General features: G+C 44.7%; 1 protein-coding gene across 12 annotated transcripts in view; it reads right to left on the reverse strand.

Annotated features, from left to right (window-relative positions):
- LOC112232768 (adhesion G protein-coupled receptor L3-like) overlaps window positions 1-16,946 on the reverse strand; it is a 328,717-nt gene that overhangs the window by 15,158 nt on the left and 296,613 nt on the right. For all 12 annotated transcript variants that reach the window (XM_042298323.1, XM_042298322.1, XM_042298314.1 and 9 more), the window contains 2 exons: window positions 15,817-15,883; window positions 14,574-14,665 (listed from right to left, as the gene is read on the reverse strand). In XM_042298323.1, the coding sequence (XP_042154257.1) occupies window positions 14,574-14,665; window positions 15,817-15,883 (159 nt within the window). The remainder of the gene's footprint in view (window positions 1-14,573; window positions 14,666-15,816; window positions 15,884-16,946) is intronic.

Below are 16,946 nucleotides of genomic sequence, written 5' to 3' on the forward strand. Positions count from 1 at the left end.
TGAACGTGAATTATGCTCATCACCATACTTACAGCTGGTTAAATTATGAATTGACAGTACAGTCTGAAACTACGTAAATATGCCATTGTCCCATGAAGCTAAAGGTGGAAATGCACAAAGTGTAAAGGTTTTGTTGAAGCTCAATAATAAAGGTCTTCGTCTGGTTCTACATTTCGAGACCAGATGCAGGAAGTGGTGACTGTTCTTAGACTTCCCACTTAGCATTCTGTCAGTAGTACACAACTCAGAAGGAACATCGTGACTAGGTGTTCACTGAAGCACAACGCAAAGAAAGATTTCAAAGCAAACTTTCAGGTTGAAAAAGTACATATTGCAAGAATTAGTTTACAGACTTCCCCCAATCTATTTGCAACCTTGGTCTGTGAACATAGTGATGAATAATAAAGACAAACACAGGTGGAAATAAAATGCCCACCAGACAGACAAAGGTTCTGGACGAAGGGAAGGCGGGAGGTAGGAGAGAAATGAAGTGGAAAATCGACAGAGGAAACAAATCGACTCGAGATAAAATAAAAAAGGAGTGAAATTGAATTTAATCTTGTTTTTGTCTTTTGTTATCGTCTGCTCCTACGGGACACCTAGGATTTTTCTCTCGCTCGCCTTCTTTCATGTGTTGCATCCATTACGTGTTTGAAAAGTAACAGACCAATAGACCATAGAAATAGTCTTTAAAAAACTTGAAAATGAGAGATACACTATTATTATCATCTCAGGAGTAGTAGCAGTAGAAAACTCTAGTGAAAAGTCAAGGTAACTCTCCAATATCAAATGAGTACTTGGTGTATAATGAATGTGTAAATAATAGGCAATACAGCCTGTATGACCTCCGGGCTAGCATATAAGGCATAATCACTGGAAGGCAAATTGCATATGAACACATGTGAACACAGTATTTTGAATGTGGTGCCCGAGGGTTGTGCCAAAGGCCTTGACAGATAATTAGGCTCTGAATACTTGTGCTAGTATAATCAGAAATACCTGTGCATTCAAAATCAAGGAATTTATGAAAACATAATTACTTTCTTCAAAGCTTAAATTGCACAGTACATGACTGCGTCCCTCGTGACGAACCGGGAGATTTGGTTCTGGGTTCGGAGAAGACTTCCAAGAGAAGTGCGCCTACTGTAGAAAATATTGATGTGTGGTACTATGTCTGTATGCATTCCCTACGACTTGACCCGAGAGCGTCACTTAACATTTAGTAAAGGCAGGAGGTGATATCAACATTGCTCATAACTTTGTCGTGAGAAAATGAATGGCTAATGAACGGTGTGTCATAAATATGATGGTCCATTTTACTTACTTGATCTCAGGTTCGTAATCCTCATAGCTGACCGGAATAATCAAAATAAATGAAAAACATCCAATTAAATCAATAATCAAACAAAACACCAAAGCAAATATTAAAAGAAAAATGATTTTGAAAGCTACATGCTTACATTTACACACGTTGCCAAAAGTATGTGGACACCTGGTTGTCGAACATCTTATTCAAAATTATGGACATTAATATGGAGTTGTTCCCCCTTTGTAGCTATAACAGCCTCCACTCTTCTGGGAAGGCTTTCCACTAGATGTTGGAACATTACTGCGGGGACTTGCTTCCATTCAGCCACAAGAGCATTAGTGCGGTCAGGCACTGATGTTGGGCGATTAGGCCTGGCTCGCAGTCGGCGTTCCAATTCATCCCAAAGGTGTTAGATGGGGTTGAGGTCAAGGCTCTGCGCAGGCCAGTCAAGTTCTTCCACACCGATCTCAACAACCAATTCTGTATGGACCTCGCTTTGTGCACAGGGGCATTGTTATCCTGAAACAGGAAAGGGCCATCCCCAAACTGTTGCCACAAAGTTGGAAGCACATAATTGTCTAGAATCTTGTTGTATGCTGTAGCGTTAAGATTTCCCTTCACTGAAACTAAGGGGTCTAGCCCGAACCATGAAAAACAGCCCCAGACCATTATTCCTCCTCCATCAAACTTTACAGTTGGCACTGTGCATTCAGGCAGGTAGCATTCTTCCTGGCATCCGCCAAACCCAGATTCATCCGTCAGACTGCCAGATGGTGAAGAGTGATTCTTCACTCCAGAGCACGCATTTCCACTGCTCCAGAGTCCAATGGCAGCGAGCTTTACACCACTTCAGCCGACGCTTGGCATTGCGCATGGTGATATTGTGTGAAATTGATATTGTGTGATATTTCATGAAATTCCCAACGAACAGTTATAGCGCTGACTTTGCTTCCAGAGGCTGTATGGAACTAGGTAGTGAGTGTTGCAACCGAGGACAGTCGATTTTTACGTGCTACGAGCTTCAGCGGTCCCATTCTGTGAGCTTGAGTGGCCTACCAGCTCTAGCTCTTGTCTATGGAGAACGCATGGCTGTGTGCTCAATTTTATACACCTGTCAGCAACAGGTGTGGCTGAAATAGCCAAATCCACTTGAAGGGGTGTCCACATACTTTTGCATATATAGTGTAGTTAAAGGAGAGAGCTCAGGGGGACTACCACAGACACAAACAAACACAAACAGGAAAAAAAAATGGATGATCAAATAAAACACTATACTGATTAGATCCAACGTATCTCCAGCCAGAATCCTCTTAATCTCACTCGTATTTTGTAAGTGAGTTGCAGGTGCTAAATCTAATTATCTCGGGCGTTTCCACTCCTCAATAAATACAGGTGGGTGTCGGCCTCAATCCTAATAAATGGTCCAGGTGCGATGGCAAAAATAAATGTATGAAATTACTGGGGCCAACCATTAAACATCATTTTCCCAGTTCTCAGATCTTAATGACCTGTTGGGGGAGGCACTTCATCAAGCTGGTTTACCGCTAGATGGTCAGAGAGACGAGGGTGCAGAAAAAAAACCTGGGAAATATTGACCTGGAACAATGGACATTTTACAAAAGGGATGGACGACTCAAACAGTGGAAATTGGATAGAGATGCCAGAGGACATAATAAAAGCAGTAGGGAGGACATGAACAGGACATAAATAGAATATTTATCATATCTTTCCTGGTTTGTATATTTCAACGTAATGAGTACTGGATCTGGACACCGTTGCTTTTCACATCTGCAACTAAGAATTGATGGTGATTGTCATTTTCCCGTGAGGGCTGTCTTGGAAGAATATGGTTCAAGGAAGTAGATATCCCCAACAACCAGTATGTCCTCCTGCTTTCACTCTGGAAAAGTTCAAAATATGTACTTTATATGAAGCCTTTCTGCATTGTTATTTAAAAACGTCTTTCAAAAGTGCATAATTTATTCCTGCATTTGATTATTTATTTATTTAAATTGAGAAACTCTCCTAATTAATCCCGTACCACTTTCAGTCCTACAGACCTGGGCCCATTGCCAAAATAGCTTAAGTAGCTCCCGCTGAGCCAGTGAATACCCTCGCAATGATGCCACTCGAGTGACACGCTCAATGGTTCCACCGCCGCAAAAAGAGCACTTGTGCGCATTCACCGGAAAACGAGGGAAAAGCGTTCATTGTGTTAATAGTCGGGTATAAATATCAAAAATGAAAAGAAGCTGAGGAGTAAAGTGTTCTAATACAACAACCACATTAAATTGGCACCAATTTCCTTTTTTAGAAAAGAGACAAAAGAGCCAATTCTGAGAGGTGATATGCATTTCAAAGCTGATCGCAATTGGTCAATTGAGTCGCCTTTCACCTCGGCATAAAAGAGTCTCATTGGCGAGTTGAAAGGAAAGAAGAAATGCTGTGATCTACTCAGCGGGATGCTAATTGTTTAACTAAAGCCATGCATCTGAAAAATGTTAATTACCTGAAATTGCTTACTTCAGATATAAATTTAGAGCATTTGATGCAGGAACAGGATCATTTTTAAAGCAACGATTCCATCTTAATTTGCATATTCTTTCAGGGTCTATTGTAGGGGGATTCCTCAACATTTAACGAACTCCTCAATTTATTTGCCATGAGGCATATACAGTACATCTACTCCCTGTGCTTTAAACAGTCATGAAAGAGTTGTGTCATGAAAAAGCGCACATTTCTCAGCATCTTGTGGACTGCAGTCATGAACGCTCAGCCATTTCCCAGACATAGGGTTCGACAAAGTTCAGTAAAAGTTTGAGTCAGAGAGGAGAACGGCATCCAATTTGTGCCAAAGGAACAACGAAGCTAAATCTTAGAGTACCAATACCAGTGGGGGCGAAAATACAACGGGTTACGCCAACACAGCACACCACAAACAGATGAGGAATTGCTAAGCTACTGCCACATGGGAAAGAGTACTATGTTTAAAGGGAAGGGTAATGGGGCCAACACGCAACACAGTATATGTGAAGACATAATAGTGCAGTCCTCTGTAGAAATACGTTACATCTTACCAGTGCCATTCCACAATAATGATTCCATCATAATAACGATAGCTACCAAGAGGAAGAAAATATGAAAGAAAAAGAATAAGGGGTTAAAAACAAAAACAAAAATGATTAAATAAGACAGAAAGGGTACCATGCAGTAGTAATCAAAAGAAAAGAAAGTGAGAGAGTGAGAGAGTGAGTGAGTGAGTGAGTGAGTGAGTGAGTGAGTGAGTGAGCATGGAACATTCATTACAAAACAAAGCAACGTGATGAAATGAATGAAGTTTAACATCAAAATATAAAGAGCACAAAATATAAGAGAAAGATCCTACTTAATTACCAACTAGCAGGAGTCGAGACTTAAAAATACTAAAATATCTCCATCAATTTTACATTGTTAGTAGCAGCCCACGTTGTTAGTAGCAGCCCACGTTGTTAGTAGCAGCCCACGTTGTTAGTAGCAGACCATGTTGTTAGTAGCAGCCCACGCTGTTAGTAGCAGCCCACGTTGTTAGTAGCAGCCTAAATCGTATCGAACCTGATGATTTGGAACTGATGTGCTACAGTCCATTCAAAAGTAACCAAGAGTGTAGACATATTTTGACAAACTGTCAGGGCAGAGGGGAAGCATTGGACACACTGACCATGTCTGCATCCCAAATTCTCTTTATAGTGCACTACTTTTGCCCAGGGCTCATAAGGCTCTGCGCAATAATAGGGTGCTATTTGGGACTTAGTCCTGGTGAATGAGATACATAAATCTAGAGGTAGGTCTATCAGACGCCAGAGCTGGGAGAGAAGGGGTCGTGACATTTATGGTGTGGTCTGAGAGACAGTCCGCAGGTGAGGTTTCTGATTGGCCAAGGTAGACTAGTGTGATAAATCCTATAATGCAGAGAACGAACGCAAGTCAATATTCTCTCCACAGACAAACAAGGCAATGCATCTAAAAGGAACCATCTCAAATCAAATCAAATTTTATTTGTCACATACACATGGTTAGCAGATGTTAATGAGAGTGTAGCGAAATGCTTGTGCTTCTAGTTCCGACAATGCAGTAATAACGAACAAGTAATCTAACTAACAATTCCAAAAAACTACTGTCTTATACACAGTGTAAGGGGATAAAGAATATGTACATAAGGATATATGAATGAGTGATGGTACAGAGCAGCATAGGCAAGATACAGTAGATGATATCGAGTACAGTATATACATATGAGATGAGTATGTAAACCAAGTGGCATAGTTAAAGTGGCTAGTGATACATGTATTACATAAGGATGCAGTCGATGATATAGAGTACAGTATCTACGTATGCATATGAGATGAATAATGTAGGGTAAGTAACATTATATAAGGTAGCATTGTTTAAAGTGGCTAGTGGTATATTTACATCATTTCCCATCAATTCCCATTATTAAAGTGGCTGGAGTAGAGTCATTGTCATTGACAGTGTGTTGGCAGTAGCCACTCAATGTTAGTGGTGGCTGTTTAACAGTCTGATGGCCTTGAGATAGAAGCTGTTTTTCAGTCTCTCGGTCCCAGCTTTGATGCACCTGTACTGACCTCGCCTTCTGGATGACAGCGGGGTGAACAGGCAGTGGCTTGGGTGGTTGATGACCTTGATGATCTTTATGGCCTTCCTGTAGCATCGGGTGGTGTAGGTGTCCTGGAGGGCAGGTAGTTTGCCCCCGGTGATGCGTTGTGCAGACCTCACTACCCTCTGGAGAGCCTTACGGTTGAGGGCGGTGCAGTTGCCATACCAGGCGGTGATACAGCCCGCCAGGATGCTCTCAATTGTGCATCTGTAGAAGTTTGTGAGTGCTTTTGGTGACAAGCCAAATTTCTCCAGCCTCCTGAGGTTGAAGAGGCGCTGCTGCGCCTTCCTCACGATGCTGTCTGTGTGAGTGGACCAATTCAGTTTGTCTGTGATGTGTATGCCGAGGAACTTAAAACTTGCTACCCTCTCCACTACTGTTCCATCGATGTGGATGGGGGGGTGTTCCCTCTGCTGTTTCCTGAAGTCCACAATCATCTCCTTAGTTTTGTTGACGTTGAGTGTGAGGTTATTTTCCTGACACCACACTCCGAGGGCCCTCACCTCCTCCCTGTAGGCCCTCACCTCCTCCCTGTAGGCCGTCTCGTCGTTGTTGGTAATCAAGCCTACCACTGTTGTGTCGTCCGCAAACTTGATGATTGAGTTGGAGGCGTGCGTGGCAACGCAGTCGTGGGTGAACAGGGAGTACAGGAGAGGGCTCAGAACGCACCCTTGTGGGGCCCCAGTGTTGAGGATCAGCGGGGAGGAGATGTTGTTGCCTACCCTCACCACCTGGGGGCGGCCCGTCAGGAAGTCCAGTACCCAGTTGCACAGGGCGGGGTCGAGACCCAGGGTCTCGAGCTTGATGACGAGCTTGGAGGGTACTATGGTGTTGAATGCCGAGCTGTAGTCGATGAACAGCATCCTCACATAGGTATTCCTCTTGTCCAGATGGGTTAGGGCAGTGTGCAGTGTGGTTGAGATTGCATCGTCTGTGGACCTATTTGGGCGGTAAGCAAATTGGAGTGGGTCTAGGGTGTCAGGTAGGGTGGAGGTGATATGGTCCTTGACTAGTCTCTCAAAGCACTTCATGATGACGGATGTGAGTGCTACGGGCGGTAGTCGTTTAGCTCAGTTACCTTAGCTTTCTTGGGAACAGGAACAATGGTGGCGCTCTTGAAGCATGTGGGAACAGCAGACTGGTATAGGGATTGATTGAATATGTCCGTAAACACACCGGCCAGCTGGTCTGCGCATGCTCTGAGGGCGCGGCTGGGGATGCCGTCTGGGCCTGCAGCCTTGCGAGGGTTAACACGTTTAAATGTCTTACTCACTTCGGCTGCAGTGAAGGAGAGACCGCATGTTTTCGTTGCAGGCCGTGTCAGTGGCACTGTATTGTCCTCAAAGCGGGCAAAAAAGTTATTTAGTCTGCCTGGGAGCAAGACATCCTGGTCCGTGACTGGGCTGGGTTTCTTCCTGTAGTCCGTGATTGACTGTAGACCCTGCCACATGCCTCTTGTGTCTGAGCCGTTGAATTGAGATTCTACTTTGTCTCTGTACTGGCGCTTAGCTTGTTTGATAGCCTTGCGGAGGAATAGCTGCACTGTTTGTATTCAGTCATGTTACCAGACACCTTGCCCTGATTAAAAGCAGTGGTTCGCGCCTTCAGTTTCACACGAATGCTGCCATCAATCCACGGTTTCTGGTTAGGGAATGTTTTAATCGTTGCTATGGTAACGACATCTTCAACGCACGTTCTAATGAACTCGCACACCGAATCAGCGTATTCGTCAATGTTGTTGTCTGACGCAATACGAAACATATCCCAGTCCACGTGATGGAAGCAGTCTTGGAGTGTGGAGGTTGCTTGGTCAGACCAGCGTTGGACAGACCTCAGCGTGGGAGCTTCTTGTTTTAGTTTCTGTCTGTAGGCAGGGATCAACAAAATGGAGTCGTGGTCAGCTTTTCCGAAAGGGGGGCGGGGCAGGGCCTTATATGCGTTGCGGAAGTTAGAGTAACAATGATCCAGGGTCTTTCCACCCCTGGTTGCGCAATCGATATGCTGATAAAATTTAGGGGGTCTTGTTTTCAGATTAGCCTTGTTAAAATCCCCAGCTACAATGAATGCAGCCTCCGGATAAATCGTTTCCAGTTTGCAGAGAGTTAAATAAAGTTTGTTCAGAGCCATCGATGTGTCTGCTTGGGGGGGATATATACGGCTGTGATTATAATCGAAGAGAATTCTCTTGGTAGATAATGCGGTCTACATTTGATTGTGAGGAATTCTAAATCAGGTGAACAGAAGGATTTGAGTTTCTGTATGTTTCTTTCATCACACCATGTCACGTTAGCCATAAGGCATACGCCCCCGCCCCTCTTCTTACCAGAGAGATGTTTGTTTCTGTCGGCGCGATGCGTGGAGAAACCCGCTGGCTGCACCGCTGCGTGGAGATGTTTCCGTGAAGCCCAGTCTCTGATGTCCCTGCTACCCTTGCTCGGATTTCATCAACCTTGTTGTCAAGAGACTGGACATTGGCAAGAAGAATGCTAGGGAGTGGTGCACGGTGTGCCCGGAGTCTGACCAGAAGACCGCTTCGTTTCCCTCTTTTTCTGAGTCATTTTTTTGGGTCGCTGCATGTAATCCACTCCGTTGCACTGGTTGTAAGGCAGAACACAGGATCCGCATCGCGAAAAACATATTCTTGGTCGTACTGATGGTGAGTTGACGCTGATCTTATATTCAGTAGTTCTTCTCGGCTGTATGTAATGAAACCTAAGATGACCTGGGGTACTAGTGTAAGAAATAACACGTAAAAAAACAAAAAACTGCATAGTTTCCTAGGAACGCGAAGCGAGGCGGCCATCTCTGTCGGCGCCGGAAGCAGAACCTCTATAACTCATTCACAGTATTCTTAGACGAAATCGTAACACTTGCTTGATAAACGGCTAGGGGGAGTTCAAAAATCTTGTCTTTACTAAACTTTAAAATGTAAACATTTAAAAAAAAAATGGTTTGCTTAAATTTCTCCAGTCGCCTTTAAAAACACTCAGTTGGTGATGATTATCTACTCAATAACCCGTTAGGTTCAAAATCAGGTCACAGTATCAACAGCTGTTGTCAAACGTGTTAGCACTAAGATGGTTGACCTACTGTACAAGAAAACAGTGCATTCGGAAAGTATTCAAACCTCCTGCCTTTTTCCACATTTTGTTACGTTACAGCCTTATTCTATAATTGATTAAATATTAACATTTTTGTATCAATCTACACATAATACGCCATATTGACAAAGCGAAAACAGTTGTTTATTAAAGTTTTTGCAAATATTTTAATTCATTTTCTAACATAAGTATTCAGACCCTTTGCTATGAGTTTTGAATCCTGTTTCCATTGATCATCCTTGAGATGTTCCTACAACTTGATTGGAGTCAACCAGTGGTAAATTTAATTGATTGGACATGATTTGGAAAGACACACACATTTCTATATAAGTTCCCACAGTTGACAGTGCATGTCAGAGAAAAAAACAACCCATGAGGTCGAAGGAATTGTCCGTAGAGCTCCGAGACAGTATTGTGTCAAGTAAAGGGTCTGAATACTTATGTAAATGTGATAATTCCGTTTTTCTAGAAACCCGTTTTTGCCTTGTCATTATGGGGTATTGTGTGTAGATTGATGAGGTAAAAAAACAATTAATTTTATAATCAGGCTGTAACATAGGCTCTCAATAATCCTGCAACAAGAGGAAATGTGAATTATTATGTGGATTATAATATTGGACATTTTTGTAGGGGTGCTACTTTTTTTGTAAGGAAAAATCAGTGGAAGTGGAAATTACAAACTTCAGAAGCCTTTTTAAATCTCAAACACACTAGAAGTGTAATAAGGAGAGTACTCCTGCAACAGGGTGCTCACATTAAGATCCTAGAATGAAACAAAAGCAAGCTAAACTGATGGTCATTCTTGCTGTAATAAGAGTCCATAGTCGCAGAGGCACGACAGTATTCATGGTGTCACGAACCTTGCCGAAGGCGGTGCCTCTTCCTTTTCGGGCGGTGCTCGGCGGTCGTCGTCGCCGGCCTATTAGCTGCCATCGATTTCCTTTCCGTTTGTTTTTGGTAATTGGGTACACCTGTTTTGTATTAGGGTTTGTTTGTAGGGTATTTAAGGGCACTAGGCCCGCTGGGTATTTGTGCGGGCTTGTTTGTGTTACTCTGTGTTTGATGGTGTGAGTTATTCGTACATTTATTCTCCGGACTATTTTGTCCTGTTGTTTGGACCGGCAACTTATTATACGCCCTGTGTGTTGGCGTGACTGTTTTTGTTGCACTGGGGAATAAATTTGAAGGAAAGACTTTACCCTGCTCTCTGCGCCTGATTCCACCCACCACCACTCCTAGTTGATCGTAACAGAAGCCCGCACCATTGAAATGGAATCAGCAGGAGCAGCGACCACCCCTCTCCCCACTATGGAGGAGCGCGTTCACCACCACACAGCGGTCCTCCATCGGATTGGTACCGCGATGGACCAGATGATGGAGAGGATGGAACGATGGGAGAGGAGTGGCCTACCGACGTCTACCCCAGCTCCCCCACTGCTGACATCACCTCCTCCACCTACGTCATCCTCTGGGTCCGGCGCACTGCGTCTCTCCCCCCCGAGGGAGTACGATGGAGCGGCGGCTGGGTGCCAGGGATTTTGGCTCCAGCTAGAGCTCTACCTGGCTACCGTGCGTCCGGCTCCCTCGGGTGAGGAGAGTGTGAGCCTCCTCGTCTCCTGTTTAACGGGCAGGGCCCTGGACTGGGCTAACGCGGTCTGGAACAGTCCAGACTCGGTTCGGGACAACTACCTGGAGTTCACCCGCCGTTTCCGAGCTGTGTTCGATCATCCACCAGAGGGTAAAGCGGCGGGTGAGCGACTGTTCCACCTCAGACAGGAGACGAGGAGCGCACAGGACTTCGCGTTGGAGTTTAGGACCCTAGCTGCTGGTGCTGGGTGGAATGACAGGGCCCTGATGGACCATTACCGGTGTAGTCTCCGGGAGGACGTCCGCCGGGAGCTAGCTTGCAGGGACACAACTCTCTCCCTGGATGAACTAATAGACATGTCTATTCGATTGGACAACCTGCTGGCTGCCCGCGGGCGTTCAGAAGGGGTCCTGTTAATTCCACCTTCCAGCTCTCCCACTCCCACTCCGATGGAGTTGGGAGGAGCTGCATCTAGGGGATCAGAGGGGGCTCCTCCTGCTCCTATTGTGGACGGAGAGGACACACTTCGGACCGGTGTTGGAGGAGTCCCTCTGGGAGTCGAGAGGGTCGGCGGAACACTCCTCGGCCACCCCAGGTGAGTAAGCACCAAACTCACCCAGAGCTCCCTGTTGGTCACATGTTGTTGTTAATTTTTTTCCTGCGTTTTCCCCTCTCTTCAGCATAAGGCGCTAGTCGATTCAGGCGCAGCTGGGAGTTTTATGGATCGTGGACTCGCCCGTAAATTGGGTATTCCGTTAGTACAGATAGACCCACCTGTCCCCGTGCACTCTTTAGATAGCCGACCGTTAGGGTCAGGGTTGGTCAGGGAGGCCACGATTCCGCTGGACATGGTAACGCAGGGGAATCATAGGGAGAGGATCAGTTTCTACCTTATTGATTCACCTGGGTTTCCGGTGGTGTTGGGGGTTCCCTGGCTGGCTATTCACAATCCCCTTATTTCCTGGAAACAGGGGGCTCTTAAGGGGTGGTCAGACGAGTGTTCAGAGAGGTGCTGGGTACCGGGGAGGGACATTTTAGATCCTTCCCTCTTGAGGGATTTCCATCGCCTCCACCCGGATCGCCCTGCGTCTCGTCCTCCGGGTCGTCCTCGAGGCCGGGGTCGGCGCGCTGCGGGAGCCGCGCGTCAGGGGGGGAGTACTGTCACGAACCTTGCCGAAGGCGGTGCCTCTTCCTGTTCGGGCGGTGCTCGGCGGTCGTCGTCGCCGGCCTATTAGCTGCCATCGATTTCCTTTCCGTTTGTTTTTGGTAATTGGGTACACCTGTTTTGTATTAGGGTTTGTTTGTAGGGTATTTAAGGGCACTAGGCCCGCTGGGTATTTGTGCGGGCTTGTTTGTGTTACTCTGTGTTTGATGGTGTGAATTATTCGTACATTTATTCTCCGGACTATTTTGTCCTATTGTTTGGACCGGCAACTTATTATACGCCCTGTGTGTTGGCGTGACTGTTTTTGTTGCACTGGGGATTAAATTTGAAGGAAAGACTGAACCCTGCTCTCTGCGCCTGATTCCACCCACCACCACTCCCAGTTGATCGTAACACATGGTCCATTATTACATATTATCATATTTACTAACCTGGTTTTAACGGTTTGTTATTGAGTCGCGGATGTATGCACAGCTCTGGGCTTTAAACTCTGTCACACCAACATGTCTCAGACTGCTATCAATGGTATCCAACAGATTACTATTGATTCTGATACAGACGGTCCTGTCCAGTCGAGTGTTTACTCAGCTCTCCCATCAGCTCGGGATTACAATTTAGACAGGGATGTCACTCGGAGTTCACAGAGCAGGCATCCTCTGGAAAACTGGCCTCAACACCTGCTAGAATGCGAACTATATAATGTGTGTGTGTGTGTGTGCGCATAGGAATAAAGCGAGAAAAAGTGTGAGTGTGTGGCGGGTTGTGTAAAGTATGTGTGTGTATGTGCACACTTGCTGAGAGTACAAGGCCAGCAGATGCTCACTCCACTCTGACAAAAGCAGTGACAAGACGCTTGAGATGGTGCCACTAGTATCACCACCTTAAAACACACCGATGCCACCAGTGTCTTCAAACAGGAGGACAGGTAAAACATAGAAAACAACTGGAGGATTTAGGACTGGTAGAGGCAGAGAAATTACTTCAGCCTAGCCACAAAATAAGTCTACCCTGACACCTGGTTGTAATTACACCAAGTCAACACCACAAAAATGCTGTGTCATTGTATTGACACAGCTCCTAGAGGAGAAAAGGCCCCACTGTGTCATTATGCACTAATGTTAAAAGACACGACCAACAAATTACCTTGAATTACACCACATAATGAACACATAACACCAGCAAAGATGGGCATAAAACACAGATATGATTCAAATTTAAATGAACTAAGTCTAGGAATGACCAAACCTTCAACATTCTATCCAATTGTTATTTTGGTGATATCACAATAGATGGTTATTTTGTTTCCCAAAGCACAGTGAGTCACAAGTCATAGGCTGTTCTCTCTGCTACTGCATGGTAAGCGGTACCGGAGCGCCAAGTCTAGGTCCAAAAAGATCCCTAACAGCTTCTACCCCCAAGCCATAAGACTGCTGAACAATTAATCAAATGGCCACCTGGACTATTTGCATTGACAACCCCCTTGTTTTTACACTGCTGCTACTCACTGTTTATTATCTAGACGTAGTCACTTTAGCCCTACCTACATGTACAAATGACCTTGATTAACCTGTGCCCCCGCACATTGACTCTGTATTGGTACCCCCTGTATATAGCCTTGTTATTTTATTGTGTTACTTTAGTTAATTTAGTAAATATTTTCTTAACTATTTCTTGAACTGCATTGTTGTTTAAGGGCTTGTAAAGTAAGCATTTCACTGTAAGGTCTACCTGTTATGTTACAAATAACATTTGATATTAAAACACATTTATTTATATTTATTAATTGTCACTCATAAATTGCAACGCCAGTTAATCTTTTACTGCGGTGCGCTCAATCAGAGTCACACAGAGTGTTTCTTGGTGTTCTTACACAAATCTACTTTGAAACAAAAGTATCTCAATATTACACTTTTTATGCATCACAGACTGAAATATAACAACATCTTTTGACATAGAAACACCACAATTTCAGGGTTTGAAAAAAATGATTAATTACGAAAAAAATATGAAAAACATTCCACCCTTGAGGCCAAGAGAGGGTGAATTTGGTCAATTGACTGCAGGGAAGGGCTACCAGTGGGATTTCTAATGTCATTCATATTTTCATATCCTGAGTGGCAGGGTGCGAGCATTCACGCGAGCGCACATGTACAGCACGCATGCAAGCGTGCACACAAACAAACACTTCCTTTTATGAATATTCATCTGCGTGGTAACCGATGACGACCGGTCAGGTTAATTCCACCAGATTGTCTCTTGGCCTCTCCTGCCGCCGACAAGCGTGCACTTCAGATAATGAAGGACGCCTGCCGTAAGACCTGTCTCATTTGAACCCTTGCCTCCCCAACCACGACACAGCCTTTAGTGAAACTGAGAGTTATGAACCTGGAGGGCTGCGCATCCTGCATGGCCATTCTCACCCATCTTTATGTGTTTTGAAAGGTTCACAAATAAAACAGGAGTTTTTCTAACCAGCGACACATCTCATAAGTATACAGCTTCCATCTCAAAGTCTCGGCTTATTGTGATGTACATGAGATCAATCGTTCCTTATAATATCTTTGTTTTTGTTAACTTAAATGCAAATGTGACTTACAGTTAACATATGTTCAGTATATGTGGCCCAGGTGGGAATTGAACCCACAAGCACCACTGAGCCATCGGAACCTGGTTTGCCATATTAGGTTACCACTGGGATGTACAGTCCAAGCGTCGCGTGTGGAAGGTCCCAATGCCTGGAAGGACGTGTGACTTACTTGATGTTGTCGAGGCAACCAGAGTCAGGTTTGAGGATGGCGGTGTGGTGGAACATCTTGTACAGCGCGATGCCTAGGAAAATCACGTTGAGCTGGGAGAATGGAGTGAAAGAAAGGAGAGAGCATAGCTTGAGATGGAGTTTGTGTGTCGTAGATGATGTTTTCATTTATTTTTAAGTCGGGGAGACATTGTTAGAGCTGGTTGAGTATGTAGTGTAGGAACAAGATGCGGTTTTCCCACTTTGCCAAATAGAGCACAACATTATATGAACGTTGTATACAGTATCACTACCACGTAGGCACTGAGTGGTGCACTGAGCTCTTTCCATGAGAGACTGGCCAGGTGAATCCAGGTGAAATATATGATCCCTTACTGATGTCACTTGTTAAATCCACTTAAATCAGTTTAGATTAAATGGTAATGAACCAGCGGTAGCGCCATCTCAAAATAGTATGGCCCCCTCGAAATGACACCAATTGAATTGTAACTCATAACACACTGTGCTGGGGAAGTGACTAGCCCTTTTCTACATCTCTTCTACTTATCTCCCCCCCCCCATCCTAGAGGGACTACGATTCCAGAAGGAGCCAGCCTTTCTTAGTGGAAGTATTCTGGCTGTTACAGAGAAAAAGCATGAGTCATGAAGTGGAAATAATAGTGTTTTGTGATTTCAGAACATTGGAGCGTGTAGAAAGAGCATTAGACATGCATTTCGGGTTTTGAAAATATCTAAGTTAGGAATTAACCCGTGAGAGAGTGTGTGTGTGTGTGTGTGTGTGTGTGTGTGTGTGTGTGTGTGTGTGTGTGTGTGTGTGTATTTTACCTCAGCTTATGTGGCTTCGGAGTGCCTGCTTGTGTGCCTGTGTCGGATTGTGTGTCCTCTCTCTGTGCCTCAAGGTACAAAGTAATAGTAAACCCAGTGTACGATTCTAGGTGGATGTTCTGGGTGAAAATCAATCATAAATCGTAGAGAGGCATCACTTGGTGACTGAATTCTAAGTGGAGTTCCTCTCTCCCTCAGCAAAGACATCTCTGTCAGTTGTGCGGCAAAGCGACTAACCGCAATACTTCACAGTTCACCTCCTCATCCATTTCCCACCATGACACATGACCAGCAGTGGCTCATACCCAACGGAGTTACAGAGGAAAGTGGATGTTCTCTCTGGACCATTGAAGCAGTGACCTGGGGGGCTAAATAGGGTTAATGAGATAGTATGGGAGTGGGGAAGAAGGGACGCTTACCATAATTATCAAGGTTGCCGGTCCTATGAAACTCCAAATGAAGTAAGTGTCCAGACGAAGCCAGCACCTGGAGGGGAGGAGAAAAGAGAGAGAGTACATCATTTATGGAATATTATCATCATCATCATCATCATCTCCTTGTCTTGTTTGACCATCTCTGCTACATGAATACAGAGAATGTGTGAGAGGATAGTACAGTGGAGAAAGAGGGGGGAGGGAGGGAGAAATGGAGAGAGAGAGAAGGGGTTGGGGAAGAGGGAGGGAGAGAGAGAGAGAGAGAGAGAGAAGGGGGTGGGGCAGGGTAGAGAGAGGGCGAGAGAGAGTGAGAGAGCGAGCGGTATAAGGTGAGGCCAGCACACAGGACATACATCAACATGGAGGCTGGAATGACAAAGAGAAATGAGCACTTCAAAAACACAGTGCCGCAAGGGGGTAGGAGAGTTATGACCATTGCATGAGGGTTTGGAGGGTGGGATTTTGGAGTTTCAGTGCCATAACTGCTTAAAGGGTGTGATGGTCACAACAGAGTTATCAAAGGACAGAGTAACAAAACTGTAAAGGTGGCTCGGGGGGGTGACGTTTCCCCTAGGTACAGGTCCCCTCCCCAATCCTAAATTTAAAGCTAGAATCCTTAAATTGCTACATCCATTTTTGGCCTAATAAATTTAAGATATATCCCCATTGATTCTTACAACTTGAGCTGAGCTCAAACCAAAATATACACTTTTTACTCCCATGTTTGTAAACAGCGTAAATATAAACAAACACTGTACAGCCTCAACACATGGTTCAAACTATACATTTGATACCATGGATGGTCAGTCCTTCACTCTACGTCTCTGATATGATCCTGTCTGCAGCACCTCCAGGCTGGTATGTTAACATGCTTATTAGGCTTGAGGTCCATTCCATATCAGGAGTTGAATAGGGACACAGAAATACAGTTCATGGTTGGAAAAGTTTGCACAGAAAACAATGGAATAAATTCCATGCCCTCAATTGAATTCCATGCCCTCAATTGAATTCCATGCCCTCAACTGAATTCCACTCCCCACTCATTCCCTCATTAAGTAAAATGAAATTGAAGTATCACAACCATTAACCATATGCACACTTTTACCTTTTTAACA

This window comes from Oncorhynchus tshawytscha, linkage group LG15 (genome assembly GCF_018296145.1).
Source record: "Oncorhynchus tshawytscha isolate Ot180627B linkage group LG15, Otsh_v2.0, whole genome shotgun sequence".
NCBI classification, from domain to species: domain Eukaryota; kingdom Metazoa; phylum Chordata; class Actinopteri; order Salmoniformes; family Salmonidae; genus Oncorhynchus; species Oncorhynchus tshawytscha.